This window comes from Orcinus orca, chromosome 17 (genome assembly GCF_937001465.1).
Source record: "Orcinus orca chromosome 17, mOrcOrc1.1, whole genome shotgun sequence".
Taxonomy (NCBI): Eukaryota; Metazoa; Chordata; class Mammalia; order Artiodactyla; family Delphinidae; genus Orcinus; species Orcinus orca.
In genome coordinates this window covers 84,387,604-84,406,443 of record NC_064575.1, presented here as the reverse complement: position 1 = coordinate 84,406,443, position 18,840 = coordinate 84,387,604, and the positions used below count along the sequence as shown (strand labels likewise).

General features: G+C 48.9%; 1 protein-coding gene across 4 annotated transcripts in view; it reads left to right on the top strand.

Moving 5' to 3' along the window:
* Window positions 1-800: 800 nt before the first annotated feature.
* TRAPPC9 (trafficking protein particle complex subunit 9) overlaps window positions 801-18,840 on the top strand; it is a 509,514-nt gene continuing 491,474 nt past the window's right edge. The window contains exons 1-2 of one of the 4 annotated variants that reach the window (XM_049700891.1): window positions 801-817; window positions 14,359-14,952. In XM_049700891.1, the coding sequence (XP_049556848.1) occupies window positions 14,369-14,952 (584 nt within the window). In that variant the 5' untranslated portion in view covers window positions 801-817; window positions 14,359-14,368. Of the gene's footprint in view, window positions 818-6,374; window positions 6,504-9,818; window positions 9,836-14,358; window positions 14,953-18,840 lie in introns of those variants that run through there. The other 3 variants (XM_004265298.4, XM_033419745.2, XM_033419744.2) reach the window with 3 other exon arrangements.

Below are 18,840 nucleotides of genomic sequence, written 5' to 3'. Positions count from 1 at the left end.
TCCAGGGACGCAGGCTTCAGTAGTTGTGGCACGCAGGCTCTAGAGCGCAGGCTCAGTAGTTGTGGCGCAGGGGCTTAGCTGCTCCACGGCATATGGGATCTTCCTGGACCAGGGCTCGAACCCGTGTCCCCTGCATTGGCAGGTGGATTCTTAACCACTGCGCCACCAGGGAAGCCCCTGTATGTTTTTTAAAGGAGAAAAAATATATAGAAAAGTTAAAAGAAGAAAAAGCATTAATCACCCACAGGTCTATCACAGACCAACGCTGCCTAGGAAGATTGTTTGAAAGGAGTGCAGTTTCATGGTGCAGGGATGTGCTAGATGGAGGGCATTCTGGACTGAAGGAACAATATAGAAAAGACAGGGAAGCGTGGAAAGGCATGGCTCAGGGGAAAATGAGAAGACAGCATTTGGTTTGCTTTGAGGTGGGGAAGCTGGGGCTAGAAAACGGAGATGAGTAGGTGCGGTAGGACTTCCCAAGAGGACCAGTGCTGGAGGGGGAGATCGTGCAGGTCCGATTCTCCCCCGGGCCGGGGTCCACTATGCCTGGCACATGGCTGGGGCTAATGAAGGAGTGCGCACGAGGCAGGCCCTAGGTCCCTTCCTGCCCCGTAGCGTCCCCTCGCGGCGACTCCCCCGCCTGCTTGCTGCTCGCCATCTTCACTCCGCCGCCTGCGGGCTGCTGACGCAATCGGGAAGCAGGTGCACGGCTCGGTTTCTAGGGCAACAACAGCCGGGCCTCCATCCTTCCGCTCGCACTCGTGCGTCACTTCCGGCCGCTCGCCGCCAGTCGCCGCCGGCCTGTGGAGTGGTTGAGGTTGGGGCTATTTCTCTTCGTCTAGTTGGGGCGTTGTGCTGGGGATGGTGTTGGCAAAAATTATTTTTCGGTTCTGCGGGAGGAGCTGGTAGGGAGGCAGGTGGAGCTTAGTCTCCGTCCCCCAACCAATCGCTTTCAAATCCGTTCCGTGAGCGCAGCGGGGAGAGGGCGTCTCGTCGCTGCCAGACCTAGAGCATGCGCACTCGCACCGAGGCAGTCTCGGGGATCCTGTGTTCCGGGATTTCAGGGTAGCCGGAGGGAATCGAGGGGGCGGGGCAGCGGGGGGCGGGGTGGGCGAGCGAAGGCGTTGATTGGTCACTAGGAAGCTCGGCTGTGGAGCCGCCGTGGACCCCTGCGGCGGGCTCTGGGGTTTCATTCATTCACTCACTCATTGAATGGATAGACTCACTCAGCCTTCTCGGAGAGTACGCGGAGTCTGAGCTTGTGCTAAGCGCTGGGGATTCGGATCCCACGATTTGGTTGACATTCTGCGGTGTCCCCTCCTTTCTTCCTGTGCAATCTTATCGCGTCTCCTCTCCAGTCAAGCCTAGTGTGGTGTACTTCTTGCACAGGGAGGTGACACCCGGCCTCTCTTACTGCAGGCACCTTTCCGTAAGGGTCCCCATCCCTGAAAGCAGCCGCTGAACACTGGAAGGTCTGAGGTGGAATTCTGGTTAGCCGCTCAATTACTGAGGCACTTCCACCACTTGACATTCACCTCTGAAAGAAGAGTATAGTTATTTTAGGAGGGGTTGTGAGGTTTAAAATGAGCTTTGTTGCTTATCTGGGAGTTGAATCCCTGCTTTGACCCTGATTAACCTGTATGACTCTGGGCCATTGCAGGGAGGCCTGTGTCCAGCACTGGCTGATGCTCAGGTCTGGCTAATTTTTTTTTTTTAATTGAAGTACACATAGTTGATTTACAATGTTGTGTTAATTACTGCTGTACAGCAAAGTGATTCAGTTATACATATATACTTAAAAATATTCTTTTCTATTATGGTTTATTATAAGATATTGAATGTAGCTCTCTGTGCTATACTGTAGGACCTTGTTGTTTATCCATTCTGTATATAGAAGCTTACATCTGCTAACCCCAACCTCCCACTCCACCCCTCCCCTAAACCCCCTCCCCCTTGGTAACCACCAGTCTGTTCTCTATGTCTGTGATTCAGTTTCTGTTTCATAGATAGGTTCATTTGTGTCACGTTTTAGATTCCACTTATAAGTGATATGGTATTTGTCTTTCTGACTTCACTTAGTATGATCATCTCTAGTTGCATCCATGTTGCTGCAAGTCATGTTATTTCATTCTTTTCTATGGCTGAGTAATATTCCATTGTATATATGTACCACATCTTTATCCATTCACCTGTTGATGGACATTTAGGTTGTTTCCATGTCTTGGCTATTGTGAATAGTGCTGTTATGAGCATAGGGGTGTGTGTATCTTTTTTTTAAAATTAATTTATTTTTGGCTGCATTGGGTCTTCGTTGCTGTGCGGGGGCTTCTTCTAGTTGCAGTGAGCAGGGGCTACTCTTCGTTGCGGTGCGCGGCCTTCTCATTGCAGTGGCTTCTCTTATTGCGGAGCATGGGCTCTAGGCGCGCGGGCTTCAGTAGTTGTGGCACGCAGCCTCCGTAGTTGTGGCTCACGGACTCTAGAGCAAAGGCTTAGTAGTTGTGGCGTGTTGCAGTTTTCTTATGACAGGACCGAAAGTAAGCTCATCACACGAGATGAATTGTGCCGAAACACAGCAGTAGAGGGCTGCCGCTCGCTCGGGCAAAACAGTGCCGTCTGTCCTGCTGTGGTAGCTTTTATTTAAGCATTATCTATGTTTACATTTTAAGACTTGTTTTCTTAACATTCCAAAAATGCCAAAGCAGCAACATATGCTTCCTTGAAGACATGCCGTGCTTCGTCCTTGAGCGCAAAAGCAGCACAAGGACATTGCCTTGTGTTTCCATTATTCTGATTATACTGAAGCAGCACAAGGACACTTCCTTGCGTTCCCACCATTCTGATTATACTGAGGACATCTCATGGATCAGTGCCCAAAGCACTCAGTGCTTATTCGCAGGGCCTCGGTTTGCCGGGGGTGGGGTGGGGCGCTAAAGCAATCAGGACTGTTTGCAGTTCCGGCTTATTCGCCAGCCCCCAGTTTGCTGGGGTGGGGGTGGGGCTCATGGGTCACGTCTCCTTTCCATGTCCTCAGTTATTCCACCACAGTGGCGCAAGGGCTTAGTTGCTCCGTGGCATGTGGGATCTTCCCGGACCAGGGCTTGAACCCATGTTCCCTGCATCGGCAGGCGTAATCTTAACCACTGCGCTACTAGGGAAGCCCTCTGTTTGAATTATAGTTTTGTCTGGATATATGCTCAGGAGTGGGATTGCTAGATCATATGGTAATTCTATTTTTAGTTTTCTGAGGAACCCTCATACTGTTTTCCACAGTGGCTATACCATCTTACATTCCCACCAATGTAGGAGGGTTCTCAAGGCTGGCTAATTCTAAGGTGAAGGACTTAGTAAACCTAAACCAAACTTTTGGCTCCAGATCTAAAGCACCCTCTTCAACCGACGTATTGTTAATAAAATTGACTTGTAAATATCCATTGTCTGATTCTTTTGTCTTATTTCTCAATTGCTCCACACTCAGGAAGAGAAAAAAGGAGTGTTACTGCTTAGTCCCCTCCATTAGAACAACCTACCTTATAGGGCCATTGTGAGATTATGAGAAATGTGTACCAAGCACATTGTACTTTACCTGCTGGGTAAATGGTAGCTACCAGGATTTTGTTATTTTGAGGGAATAGATGTGAAAGCCCTGCTCAAGTGGCTGGCTCTTCATGGTGATAAATAAGCAAATCTGTTCCCTATTGGCTTGGGCACTAGAAAGCCCGGGTGAGACATGGCCCTATGGAGAAGTATCCAAGTGGACTGCATGGTAGAAGAGAGCCCTACAACATGGAAAGGAGTAAGGAAACCTTTATAATACTGTTGGTGGATCAGAAATCCTAAGAGGTGATGGGCTTTGCCCAAAGTGGGGTGATCATATGACCCAACCAGAACACTTTTAGCCAGGACAACAGGCATAAACTGGGATTGTCCTAGGCAAATCAGGATATATGATCACCCTATCCCAAGGCCATACAAGTAGCACTTGAAAGAATTGAAACGGAACTTAGATCTATCCCACTCTGTCTCAAAGTGCTTTCTCATACTTTTATTAATCCTGAGAGTGACCTTATGAAGTGATTATTCCCATTTTATATGTGAAGATATTTAAGTTATATAGTTAGTGAGTAATGGAGTTTATGCTCTGACCTGCACTTTTGACTGGTTTCAGCGGTAATTCTCAACCCCACCAAGCCTCTTTGGGCATTGGTCTTCATCTTTGAGATTGCATGCATGATTGGATGTTTCAGGGAAGTAGATTTGCCTTATGAGAGAACTTTCTAACAGGGCTCTGTATCATTGTATGAAACTTTCCACCTCTGTTAGGATTTTTTGTAGAGGGGTTCTGGTGTGGGTGTGAGGTTGGACTTGATGATTTTAGATGTTCCTTCCAATCCAACTTTAAGTGTCTAAAACTCCTTGAGAGCAGGTTTGGTATATTCGTTGAATTCTCAGCATTCAGAGGAGATGCTCAGGAAACGTTAAAACTATGTAAGCAACATAAATCCAGAAGCAAGATATACCTGGGACAAGTCTGGACACCTCCCTCTGATGGCTGGGGGGCTGTGGCTAGCCTTTACATTCTCTGAGCCTCAGTTTTCTCATTGGTCAGAATGCAGAGTAGTCTCCTCCCTCCCTCCCCCACAGATTTGCTGGGACAATAAAATAAATTAATGTGAGTACACTGTAAACAGAAACATTGTACAAAAATAACAATGTTTCCTTTTGCCAGCTTTCAATCTTGCTTTCCAAATTGCTTCTCTTATCCATTTATAGAGAGAATGAGAACAAAGAAGGACTATGGAAAGAGCGCAGGCGACACAGTCAGACAGCCTGGGATTTGAATCCTAAATAGCACCAGCCACTTGTGTGCCAAGTGGAGTGTTCTTTCTGGACCTCAGCGCTAAGAATAGCTACCTTGTATCGATCTTATGAAGACATCGTGTGCTAAACAGGGAGCTCTATTCCTGGCACTTAGACCTCCATAAAGGGTGGCCTCTTTTAATGTCTGTTTTCTGTGTTCTGTAATTGTCAACCTGTACTCTCAGCGCCATGGAGAAGCCACCTTGGGCGGCTTTTTGTAGGGTCCTGGAAGCGTTCTCTCTTAGCCTCTGGGCACCTGTGTTGAAAATCCTTCCTGGCTGTCTTGTGTGCTGGAAATCCGTTCCACCTGTTTTGCCCTGAAGATGTGTTCTGTTTGTAATTCATTCCTACTCTTTGGAAAACAATTCAATAAAAACTCATTTGCTTTTCCACTGGCCCAGGGCAGGTATGAGGGATAGCGTATTATTATTTTATAAAAAATATATAAATAGTAAAGTCATAAAACACCACTGGTCACAGAGCAGAGAGTCAATAAATGCTGTAGTAAAGTAAAAGTGATGGCTCAGTTTTTTCCATGGCTGCTGTATTGGCCGAACTATTCCTGTCCACCATTACACTTTTTTTTCTTATTTAGAGAGAAATAACATGCATATGGTAAAAAAATTAAAACAGAACACAAAAATACACAAGGGAAAGAAGGTCTCCCTCATCCTCTGTTCTCTCAACCCTCTCTGGAGATGCCACTGTTGACAATTACTTGTGTATTTTTCAAACATGCTATGCACATTCCAACCTATGTATGTGAATTCCTTTTTAAGTTTTATTTCTTTATTTTTAACCTGGATAACCCCTTCTGCCCCTACCTAGCAAGCTGGGCTCTGGAACTAAGGACAGCTGTCCCACACCAGGGGGCCTATTCGGAGCCCTAGACGGGACCCCCAGAGTCAGGAGTGGGTTTCCAAGGAGGAATGGGGACCAAGCACCAGCCCTCGGGCAGTCTGCTTGGGGCTCAGGCTCTGACCTTCTACTTCCCGGCCCCGCCCAGCCCCTGTGGCCTTGCACATAAGGCATGCCCTGGAGACAGGCGGCCTCAGTTTCTCAGCCTGTAAAAGGGGAACTTATACTCTCCCCAAGGTAGTTCAGAGCACTGGCGACAACGCCTGCGGCTGCGCGACACGAAGCCCGGCTCGGCGCGAGGGCAAGGAGTGTGATCCCGTAGTGGTTTTGCAAAGGCCTGGGCTGGAGGGCTGCACCACGGAGGTGAAATTTGAGCTGCGCGCCTTGAGGGCTTGGAAAGGCGCGCGGAGGCAGGAGTGGCATCTCCTTCGGGGTGCGCGGCCCCAGGAGCCAAAGCTTTTCTTTCCTTCTCAGCGGCTCTCCTTCCCCTTTTCTCCCTCTGGGTCCCTCCGTCTCCTTCCTCCTCCCTGTCCCTCCCTGCGACCATCTAGCTCCCTCCACTTTTCATCACTCCTCTCCTCCCCCTCCTCCTTCCCTCGCTTCCCCGGCGTCTCTTCCAAAACCCGGAGCGGATCCCCGGCCCGGGACGGGCCCTGCGCATGCGCAGGGGCGGTGCCGGCTCAGCCGCTGGTCGGAAGCTCCCGCTCTGAGCCGGGGTAGCGTCCGAAGAGGCTACTCGGCCCTGCCGCCCGCCAGGCCGTTGGCTCCGGGCCCGGGGGTCCGGCTGTGTAAGTGCAAGGTGGGGGGCTCCCGGGCAGGCAGGGTGTCGGGTCGGCTGCGGGAGGGCTGTCCGTGTGTCACGGCGCTCGAGGGCGCCAGCCAGCGTGTGTCCCGCCGAGGGGCTCGCCTCTGCCCACACCTGCTCGGGCCACTTGCCCCAGCCCCGTTACCCTGACCGGAGCCCGGCCACACCTGTCCACGGCCGCGTCCGCACCTGCCGAGGGCCCGGCCCGCACCTGCCGCCTCTCGGGCCCGGCCCTGGCTCTCCTTAGCTCTCGGCTGTCGTCCCCTTCCCCTCTTCCGCCCGCGGGCCCCCTCCGCCCGGCCTCCCTCTGCTCGGCCCTTTGACCCCGGGCCAGCGGGTCTCGGGACCCGGCTGGGGCCGGCCTCCGGGCGGCGCTGCAGCCCGCGCCCCCGGCCGCCTTCCCCACCCCGCGGTCCCGGGAGGCCCTCTTCTCCTTTTTCCTTCTCCTCCTCCTCTTTTGGTTTCAAAGTGTCTCAGATCCCGCTCGGCGGCGGCAGGCGCTGATTCCCGGGGATGAGCTCCTCGAATTGCAAAGTCCGGCTTCTCCCGGCCAAGTCTTGGGAAGAGAGAGCACAGTGCCTGCCTTGGTCTCCTCCCCCGGCTCATTTGCCCCACGTGAATGCCCTTTAACACGGAGTTTTCTGGTGTTCGGATGGGGTTCTTATGGATTTCACGTGTTTTTATAGAGAGAGGGATTACAGTGTTGAAAGCAGGGCTCGGTTTAGTTAAAGATGAGTTGAGGGTATGAGGCTGTGACATCCTCCATCCTCTCCCCGCCCCAGTTTAAACGCGACTGGCGATTTTTAAAACGTAGTTAATTGTCGTTTCCTAGTCCAGCCCAGATAGTATTCCTTAACACGAAATAGCAGCACTAGAGGCATGATATTGGAGAACCAGGAATATCGCAGTCCTAAAGATGTCCTGGCAAGGTTTTTTGTTTTGTTTTTCTTAAACTGTGGGACAGTCCAATAGTCTAGAGGGAAAAATAGTTGTCAAGAAATATTTTATCAAATAACAGCGTTATTGAGATAATGTTCACATACGATGAAGTCCACCCGTTTAAATTGTACATTTCAGTGGTTTTTAGTATATTCACAGTTGTGCAACCATTATTATTCCAGAACATTTTCCTCACTTCAAAAAGAAATTCCATACCCGTTGGCAGTCTCCCCTCCTGCAGCCCGGGGAGCCACAGATCTACTTTCTGTCTCTAAGGAGTTGCGTGTTTGGGGCACTTCATGTGGATGGAATCATACAGTCTGTGGCCTTTTGCGCCTGGCTTCTTTCACTTAGCATAACGTTTTCAAGGTCCACCCATGTCGTAGTAGGGTCAGTACTTTGTTCCTTTTTATGGCTAAGTAAGAGTCTGTTGTTATGGATAGATCACGTTTTGTGTATGCATTTATCAGGTGATGGACACTTGCGTTGTTTCCACTTTTTGGCTCTTAGGAATAATACTGCTATGAATGTTCGCATACTAGTTTTTGTGTGGACACGTATTTTCAAATCTCTTTGGTATATACCTAGGAGTAGAATGGCTGTTTATATGGTAACTCTATGTTTAACTTTTTGAGGAACTACCAAGTTGAAGAAATATATTCTTGATGTTTTAATCTTTGTATTAGATTAGTCTCAGACACCAGAGGTGGCTCAGTGCCAGGGCTTATTTCATCAGATTCTTTCTCCTTGAAGAAAGTAGTGGAAAAGCATGGACTCTGGAACCTGGCTCCAGTTTACCCCTTACAGATTAGGAGACCTTGAGCAGCTGACTGAGCCTGGTTCCTCATCTGTAAGGTTGAAAATGGGAATGCTTGTTTCTTAGGATTGTTGTGAAGTCTAACTATGATAAGTTGTAAAGTGCCCAGTGCAGCCCTTTTCCTACCTGATATATGAGACAAATTGCCCCCCGTGGTACTTGCATATTTTGAATCTGGGGCAAAAGTGAACAAGAAGTTTGCTAATACTGAGCTGCCTCAGGGAAAAACCCTTGCCTGAGGTTGTAAGGTTTACTGAGCTGTGGCATGGAGTTGATTGCTGGTCTGCTTTTCAGGGCCTAGTTGGAACTGGAAGGGACCCAGAGGGGTCTTTTAGTCCAGGGTGACTTCATTGTTTAGATTTCATAGATTGGTAAGTGCTAAAAAGCTGGAGGGCCAATCATAGGCTTGTCAATTTTTATTTTTGCCCAGATAGAATAATGGAAGAACAAGCGCCATCTCCCCCGCCCCGCCATTGTTTTATAAAAGCAAGAATGTTTGGGAATTCCCTGGCAGTCCAGTGGTTAGGACTCTGTGCTTTCACTGCGGTGGCCCGGGTTCGGTCCCTGGTCAGGGAACTAAGATCCTACAAGCCGTGGGGCGCAGTCAATCAAAAAAAAAAAAAAAAAAAAAGACTTTTAACAGCAAAAGATGAGACAGTTCATAACCTAAAAATAAATGATAACAATAGTAGTTAATATTTATAAAGCACTTACTAAACTTACTTTAGTTTTATGGGAAGCTTAATATACATTGTTCATATTTTTCTCATTTTACTTCAGAGTAGAGAAATTGAACACCTCCTGTCCTCAACCTGTGTCAGACCCACAGGCCACCTGTGCACCTGTAACACACTTGCCTTTTTTGTGCATCAACTTTTTTGCTTATAGAAGAGGGGTGTTGGCAGGGGCAGTAGCATAATCTCCTGATAGATGAGAAGGGTGGGGGCCAGGCCCTGAAACTAGCCAACCTGCTGAAAAATGCACCGTAATTTTGAAGTTCGACCTTCTTCCTTTTTTTTTTTTTTTTTTTTGTGGTACGCAGGCCTCTCCCTGCTGTGGCCTCTCCCGTTGCAGAGCACAGGCTCCGGACGCCCAGGCCCAGCGGCCATGGCTCATGGGCCCAGCCGCTCCGCGGCATGTGGGATCTTTCTGGACCGGGGCACGAACCCATGTCCCCTGCATCGGCAGGCGGACTCTCAACCACTGCGCCACCAGGGAAGCCCAATGTGGACCACTTTTAAAGTCTTTATTGAATTTGTTACAATATTGCTTCTGTGTTATGTTTTGGTTCCTTGGCTGCCAGGCATGTGGGATCATAGCTCCCTGACCAGGGATGGAACCCGCACCCCCTGCATTGGAAGGTGAAGTCTTAACTGCCAGGGAAGTCCCCCTTCTTCCTTTTTTAACTCTTATGTTAAATGTTTAACATGTATGTACAGTTTAAAGAATGGCAAAACAAGCACCGCTGGATCTACCATCTAGCTTAAGAGACAGAACATAACTACTGCTTCTGAAGCCCACTGCTTCCCTTTCGAACTGCATTCCTCTTTGCCACCCAGGTAACCACTATCCAAATTTACTTTTTCTTTATAATTTTGCCATATGTGTAAACAAGATACTGTTTAAGTGTTGCCTGTTTTTGAACTTTACATGAATGGAATGGTGCTGCTTGTATCAATCCACAACTTGCTTTATTTGCCCATCATGTTTTTGAGATTCATCTTTGTTCCTGCAATGTCTCTCTAGGTCATTCATTTTCACTGTTCTAAAGTATTTCATTGTGTTAAACGACCACAGTTTAGTTACCCATTCTCCTGACGGTGGACATTTGCGTTCTCTTCAGTTCTTGCTTCTGTGCACCTGCCAGCCACATGCCAGAATACGTGCCACCTGTCCAACAGGAGAGTTACCTTTGGTCTGCATCTTTGCAGACACGTGGTGTTTTTATACTTAAAACATTTTATCTTTATACCCATGTTCATAATAGTATTATTCATAGTAGCCAAAGCTAGGAACAACCCAAATGACCTTCAATGAATGAATAAATAAAATGTGGTATATATATATACAATGAAATATTATTCAGCATTAAACAAGAAGGAGATTCTGATGCATGCTACAACATGGACGAACCTTGAAGACATTCTGCTAAGTGAAATAAGCCAGCACAAAAGGACAAATAGCATATGATTCCACTTATGTGACGTGTCTAGCGTGGTCAGATTCCTAGAGACAGAAAGTAGATGGGGGCGTGCCAGGGGTGGGGGGATGGGCAGTTAGTGTTTCATGGGGACAGAGCTTCAGTGGTGAAGGTGAAAAAGTTCTGGAGATGGTTGCACAGCAGTGTAAGTGTACTTAATGCCGTAGAACTCTACATTTAAAAAGGTAAGTTCTGTGTTATGTATATGTTACCACAATAATTTTTTTTTTTTTGGTCAATCTGGTGGGTATGAAATGGTCTATTCCTGTGGTTTTAATTTGCTGTCTCCTGATCGCCATTGAGGTGCAGCATCTTACTGTACACGTCTTGGCTACTTGAGTTTCCTCTTCAAAGATGTCTGTTTGTCCATTTTCTGATTGGGTTATGCATCTTTTTCTTACTCATGGATTACCCATTGTGCCAGTACTACTGTTGGAGAGTCTGTCCTTTCCTACTGTCCTAGAGTGGTGCCTCAGCTGTATTTCAAATTGCCATGCATGTGTGGGTCTGGTTCTGGGCTTGATGACATTTCCATTTTTCTCTCTATCCCTGTGCCAATAGTGTGCTGACTATAGGTTTTTTTTTTCCCTACAGATTTACTGAAATATAATTCACATGCTATACAGTTCAACCATTTAAATATACAGTTCAGTGGTTTTTTAATGTATTCACAGAGCTGTACAACCATCACCACAATCAATTTTAGAACATTTCATCACCCCACGAAGAAACCCTATGTTCCATTAGCAGTTATGTCTGGTGGGACAAATGCCCCTCCCCATTGGTCGTTCCTCAGGAGTTTCTTGGCTATTGGCCATAAACTAACTTGTTACATTCCATGAAAAATCTGATAGTAATTCTAATCAGAATTGTGTTGAATCTATATACCAAAATGGGGAGAATGAACATCTTTATGATATAAACTTTTTCTACCCATGGGTATATCTGGGACCCTACCTTTTCCTCTCTACAGAGCCTGGCACGTGGGAAGTCCTCACTAGATGTTGGGGATGTGAATGATGAGGTTTTATATATCATTAGTTTCAACCATAGCCTTGCACAAAAGAGAAAACTAACCTCAGTGAAGCTACGTGACTCACTTATGGTCACAAAGAGTGACAGCCAGTGCTGGAGCCAACCCGATGCACGTGGTGCTTGCAGTGAGTTCTCCGCTGCCTACTGCTGATGGGAGCAGCATCCTTTTTGCGAATGATACATGCTGGTTGGCCGCTTTCACTTTCATTGGTTCCATCTTATCTGTAGGTGTTTTTCTTCTGGTGGGCCTGTGCGTGATGTGTGACATGTTAATAAAGATCTGTGTCTGGGAGAACTCTGGGCCAGGTGCAGGGAGTGCCCACTGAGCACATGCTTGAATTGGGAAAAGACACAGTAGAGGTTGGAATTTCCATTACGGTTCAAACTTCCTGATTTCTACGACCTATTATACCTTGATTTAGCGCACCTTAATTTTGGATGCACAAATATGGAAAAACTTGATGAAACGTGATTGTACGGTATTGTAGAGAGAGGACCTTGTACGATTTTTCTCTTTCTTTTTTCTAACACTTGTTCTCCTGGGCCTTACAGATCCTGCACAGATCCTGCACCCATTCAGCAGTGTCCAGGGCTTGCTCGGTGCTGCACTGAAGCAAAATTTGTTTATAAGGGCCTTTCCTCATCTACTCTGGGCCTCCGTCTTCTTCTCTGCACAGTGAAGGCTTAGACTAGATAAGGGTTTTTCAATATCTTTGCCACCTTTTAGAAACAGAAAACTCTCAAATCTCCCTCCCCACCCACCCCAATGCTTAAGATTTTGATACGTCCCCCAAGGGGTGACATCCCTCTTTGTTGAAAGTTGATGTGCTTTTGGTTCTTTCCAGGAGGTGCAGAAAAGACTCTGCAGAGAATTATTGCAGGGAGGGGCCGGGGGCCAGTGTATCACACTTTGCAGTGTGAGTGCCGGGGCAGGGGCTGGGGTGGGGGGTGCGGGAGCGCCTGCCTTTCAATACTGCAGCTGACGTGGCCTCTCTGTGAGCTTGCACAATGTGACCGACTTCTCTTTCCCTCAGTTTCTTCATGTGTAAAGTTGGGGTGATATTATTTAGAGGTTTTCATGAGATAATATACACATAAGCTTTTTGTGTCCTGGGTAGAAACAAGACCAGTTAGCGGGTCAGAGTTTTCTTAAAAAAAAAAAAAAAAAAAAAAAAACTTTTTCCTGCTGCTCTGTCCAGGTGTGTTGTGAAGCTCCTGGAGGGTGAGGGTTGACTCTGAAGTCCAGCACGGGGTAGGTGGCCCCAGGATCTGCGTGCCCCAAATTGCTCCCACCTCCCTCCCCAGTCCTCTTCCTCTCAGCCCAGGATGAAATCCCTGCCATTAGACTTACTCAGAGGTCTAGTGGAAATGGCCTTTTATTTTTATTGTTTCATCTGGGAGGGCTGCTGTCATGATCTCTGTCGTCAGGTTCTGGTGAACCGAAGGCTATGCAATTTGGAGTTCCTAGTCAAGAAAAAGAAAACACAATTACAAATACAAAATTAGATATAGGGCCATGGAAGGGGCTCTTGCAAGTGGGGGCCACTAGCTCTGTTAGCTTCACAGTACAGCGGCCTCTGGCCGTGAGTACCCACCCCTGTACTCTGAAGTAGGAGAGACCAGTGAGGTCAGTGGAAAGATTTACTGAGTGTATCTCACGGGCTAGGCGTTTCCCTACTTGTATGGTGTATTCCTTATTTGATACAATGAGCTCATTTAATCTCAATAGGCTTTAAAGAGATCTATTTTGAGATCTAATGTAGATTCCCATGCAGTTGTAAGGGATAATATTGAGAGAACTTATGGACCCTTTGCCCAGTTTCCCTTAATGGTACTGTCTTGCAAAGTTATGGTACCATATTAAAACCAGAATATTGACTCACTAACCCTTTGAGGTTTGTGTTATTATCCACATTTTAATTCATGATAAAACTGGGGTTTAAAGAAGCACACAGGCCTGCCCCAGGTCACTGACGTTGTTAGTGTAGAGTCAGGGGTGGAACGTGGGCTTCACATTTCTGGGCAGTGCCATTATGATAGTCTGTGGAAGGGGGCAGCATTTATTTGCTTGTTTGTTCATTCATTCAGCAAACATTTATTAACTCCTACGGGCCAGATGCTTTCCTATGGGTTATCTAATTGAATTCTTCAACAGTACTGAGAATCAGGTAATGTTGTTTTCTTTCTTTCTTTCTTTTTAAATTTTTATCGGAGTAGTGTTGATGTTGCTTTCTTTTTATATCTCACAAAATTCACTCAGAGAGGTTATTAAAACTCCTCCAAGGAAGCACAGTTCGTAAAGGAGGGATAGTAACCGTGTAGAGCCTCCCCTTCTACGTCAGGCAGTATGCCTGGCACTTCGCATTTGCAGCCTTCCTCAATCCAGATATCTTCTTAGCAAGCAAGTTTTATTATCGCCATTATTTTTCAGTTCAGGAGCTCAAGTGGACTGGAGTTCAAGTCCAGACCATCTGATTCCACTGTGGTTCTTTTCATTCTGTTCTGCTGAGGGGCTGGGGAAGCAGTTCCTTCCGTTGTTCAGTCATTTATTCAGCTTTCTGAGCACTGACTCCACATCAGTGCCTGGCGCCTGGCCAGGAGTTGGAAACAGAAAACAAGAGATGGCCCCTTTTCTGCAGGAGCTCCAAGCCTGGTCCAAGAGCAGGGGATTGTGATAAGAGCTGTGATAGCCATATGCAGAACTCCGAGGACAAACTGTTCCCCACAGCTTTGCTTGGGGCTTACCCTGCCTTCCAGCTGGTGGACGCCAGCATCACCGCATCCCCGAGTGCGCCGGCAGCCTTCAAAACCCGGTGCGCCTCAAAGCCTCTTTTTCTCTCTGGGCAGGGTCTTCACCATGAGTGTCCCTGACTACATGCAGTGTGCTGAGGACCACCAGACTCTCCTCGTGGTGGTCCAGCCCGTGGGGATCGTCTCGGAGGAGAACTTCTTCAAGATCTACAAGAGGATCTCGTCCGTTAGCCAGATCAGCGTGCGCGACTCGCAGCGCGTGCTCTATATCCGCTATCGGCACCACTACCCGCCCGAGAACAACGAGTGGGGCGACTTCCAGACCCACCGCAAGGTCGTGGGCCTCATCACCATCACAGACTGCTTCTCGGCCAAGGACTGGCCGCAGACTTTCGAGAAGTTCCACGTGCAGAAGGAGATCTACGGCTCCACGCTCTACGACTCGCGGCTCTTCGTCTTCGGGCTGCAGGGGGAGATAGCCGAGCAGCCGCGCACCGACGTGGCCTTCTACCCCGGCTATGAGGACTGCGGGACGGTGGAGAAGAGGATCGAGGACTTCATCGAGTCGCTGTTCATTGTGCTTGAGTCCAAGCGTCTGGACAGGGCCACGGACAAGTCCGGGGACAAGATTCCGCTCCTCTGCGTCCCATTCGAGAAGAAGGACTTCGTGGGACTGGACACAGATAGTAGGTAAGTCTCCCTGGAGCCCAGGCTCCTCAGCGTGGGCTGCTTCCCGACCTCCAGAAAGGGAGAAGCAAGTGGGAGCGTAGAAGCAAGGGAGCGGGGGGAAAAGGGTGCAGTCCACTGGTTTTCAGACTTAAAAATGGGACAGCCTTTGGTTCAGGGAAATCCTTTTAGGGTTCGTGTGGACACTTACTGCCCCTTTTCAGCTGGGAGCCCTGGTGGGTCCCCCTGGAGCGCTGTCCAGTAGGGTAGCCACTGTCACTAAGACTGTGGAGGAGGCTGGTCTGAGCCGGGACGTGCTGTGGGTAAAATGCACGTCAGATGCTGAGACCTGGTCTAGGGAAAAGAATGTAAACTATCTCAGTATTTCTTTTTTATTGATTACATGTTGAAATAACACTTTACATGTGTTAGATTAAATAAAACACGTTATTAAAATCTGCTGCGAGTGTTTGGTTTTCACTGTTTAAAATGTGCAAACTAGAAGACTTTTTACGTGGCACACTGTCTTCCTGTTGGACGGCGCTGCCCTCCGGCACAGTGTGAAGACTGTTATTCAGCCTCATCCCTTCAATGTGCAGATGAGGTGCTGAACGCGGAGAGGCGGCCCAGTGAGGTGCTAGCTGAGCTGGGGGTCGGGCCGTGCCTCCTGCCTCCCAGTCCCCGGGCGCCTGCAGGACTCAGGTCCTCCTCCTGCCAGAGGGCCACGCCACGGCAGCGCCGGAGCCCCCGCTTATGCTTAGGGTATCAGAAATGCCATGGGGGCTTCCGAAAGAGCGCCCCACGCAGAGGAAGGTGTGTTCATGGTTTCTGTGTCTCAGGGAGTGTCAGACAGAGCAGGGAAAGTTCAGTCCTCACTTTGTCCCTGTGATTAAGTCACCAGAATTGCAGACGAGCTCTGCTGGGCCGTCTGCTTCCCCTCTCTGCCCTCTGCTCAGTTTCCCTGTGTGGCCAGTGCGGTGTCCCTCCTGCAGGAGAGGACGAGACGCACGCCTTTGCCGAGACGTGGTCCCCTTTGCTGGGGAGAGCACGGGTAGCTGTGTCACTCCTGGCCTTGGGCCCTGGGCCCTGAGTCTGTCCTCCCCGCTCTGTACAGGTCGCACGATGGTCTCCCAGGTGAGGATGGGGGACATGGTGTGGGTGCCGCAGTGCCCGCTGCAGAGCAGGTGCTCAGGGTTTCCTGGACTTACCTAAGGTCAGACCCGACTTTCTGGTTGTCGATAAGTTAGAGGAGAAGATGTCACAGAATTGAGGGAAAAAGTCCAGGCAGCCCTACGAGTGAGAGGCACAGAGTCCCCGAGCCACTCCTGCAGGTGGTGCCTGGCAGGGTCTGGAGGAATTTTCATTTCCTCACCCGGACACGTCTGTGTGGTCTAAGGAGAGGGCAAGGCATGTCGTACCCACGATCCGTACTTAGTTTTCGCATGACCCTGTGATCTACATGCCAGCACTCCCCTTCTCCCCTTGGAGCCGAGGTGGCAAGGGTTAGGAGCCCAGGCACCGCGGAGGGGCGGAGCTGCCAGCACCAGGCCCGCTCCCGGCCAGCTCCTCACCGCACCTGTTGCCTCCTGCTGAGCCCCGGGTGTCAGGTGGGGTGCATGCCGTGGTGATCATCCCTCACAAGGTGGGGCCTCACGGGCACACAGCATCACAGTGCCTGCGGCGTCGGCAGGGACTGCCTTCCCCTCCCTGGACAGACTGGTGGGTGAGTGGCTGAAGCCAGGAACCCTGCCCTGACCCCGTGACCAGTGCCTTATCCTTGCCAGACGAGGCACTGGTGACATTTCTGCTCATCAGCTTCTTGGCTTTGAGGTTGCAGACCCACCAGGGAATGCCAGTTTGTTTTTGCCTTTTGAAATCTGCGCTCACAATTGGGCAGGAATAGCTAGTTTCAGGATACTGTGCTTGGTGCATGGTGGCTGACCCTATTCCCAAGGGTTTATGCAGAGTGAATGAAACCTCCCTCCTGGTGGGTCCATTCTGTTCTCGCGGTACCATAAACACTCAGCCATCATATGCGCTTCAGTGAGATGATGATGCCAGTGACGTCAACTCACACACATTCTACTCCAGTCACTGTTCATCCCTTGTTGCTTTCACTAGTCTCAGTTATCTAATTTTTAAAACAACACTTAGGTGCAGGGACAGAGCCTAACTCTCCTGCGGCTCTCGGTAGGGGTGATAAAAAGTGTCCAACCTGAAATGAGATTGCATTTTGTGGCTCGAAAGGAAACGTCTAGATGTAGGTGGAGGTTTGGTTTGAGGCGCTGACAGGCTCCACGGCAGGTGCCGCCAACCTGAGGCCCCAGCCTTCCCAGGGGCGTAGGTGTGGGTGGGCTTTACTGAACGTCCACGTGTGCCCCTGGCCTCATCAAAGCCCACGTCAATTCTTGACCATGCTGTCAAAGTTATTTTTGTTCTGGTGTGTTTCTAATTTTTGCTTGTTCCTCTTTCTTTTCTTTTCCTTTGTTCTTTTTCTCTCATACCGCCCTGTGAGTATGTTATTGGGTCTGAAAAGGTAGGCTGTGAACACGTTACATTGATAATAGCTAGATTTCCCTCTGTGCTGCCTTCTTACCGCCTTCATCGCTTAAAAAAACAAAAACTTAACTGCTGCTTTGATCCATGTATTATCCTGGTCATCATTTTATTTTCTAATTTTTTCGAATTTTCGCTTTTTTTAGCACATAACCCACTGATGTTTGATAGCTATTCAAACACTTGCTTTGGGGAACCTGTTTGGTCTTCCTTATATTTGGTGACAAATGAGCCCTTATTAATTTTTGTTTGTTTGTTTTGAGGAAGTGAGTTGCTAATTGATTTAGGCGGCTGCCGGCCGAGGGGTTTTCACGGGATATTTTAACTTGGAAGTCAAAGTCTGCCGCACCTTGCTTGATTCTGGCTTTTAAATGAACGCATTAGGCCTGCGGTTCTTGGCTGTCGCTGGCGATGTGCATGGTGGTGCTTACTGGCCAGTGGTCACCGGTGAAGAGGTGACCGGCTTGGGGGTCTGCTGGCCGTGGAGGGACGCTGTTGGAGGAGCGGACACCAGATTTACTTTTGCTTTCACCTTGACCATGCCATTTACTTTACTTTGTCTGAGCAACTTTTCGTCATAAAGGGGCAGAGGCTAGTCTAAAATCCATGCCAGTCTTTTGCCCCCTTTCTGAGGGCAGGTTTTCTAGGTATCAGAAAAATATGTCCTTCTCCTAGATAGCTAGTTCGTTTGGATCTGGTGGACACAAGGGCCTCTCTAAGTGACCACGGCTTCCTCTCTGCTTTAGCCAATAAGCGTTCAGAGCCAGGTCTGTGGTTTACCTTAGCAGATGTATAGGCCCTACCTGCACCAGCCTTTACTTTTAACCCATGTTGGCAAGAAATAGCTGATTCTTTATTTGTTGAGGCTAATGTCTGCCACTGATGGGCATGTCATTAGTTTGCAACTCCATCGCCCAAGGTCAGCTGTGAAGGGAGATGCTTTGGCTGACCTAGGACCTCGCGTTCTTCCCCCAGGTTCATCTCACCCCTGGGGAAGGGTTTTGCCACACTACCGTGCTGGCCAGGAGGCCTTGTTTCTCCTTTAATGCTCTGGTCCAAATGTGGACCCTTCATCTTTCATCGAAATAGGCCAGACTTTCTGCAAGGGTCCATCTCATTCTGGGGCGGGGGGACAAAACAGAAGTAAGTGTAGCAAGTGCAAGAAGTTGAGGCCATCTGGGTTGGAAAACATAGGGTGGGATCCTGTGATGGCTGGGCTGTGCCCTGGGTGCAGGGCCTTTCCCATGGCTCCCTAGACTCAGAAGCTGGAGTTGAAGTGGCGTGGGAGTGGGGAGAAGATGGGGTCTTCTTTGAGGGAGGGAGGAAGGCCTGGGGTGGTGTGGAGCCCTGCGGTCC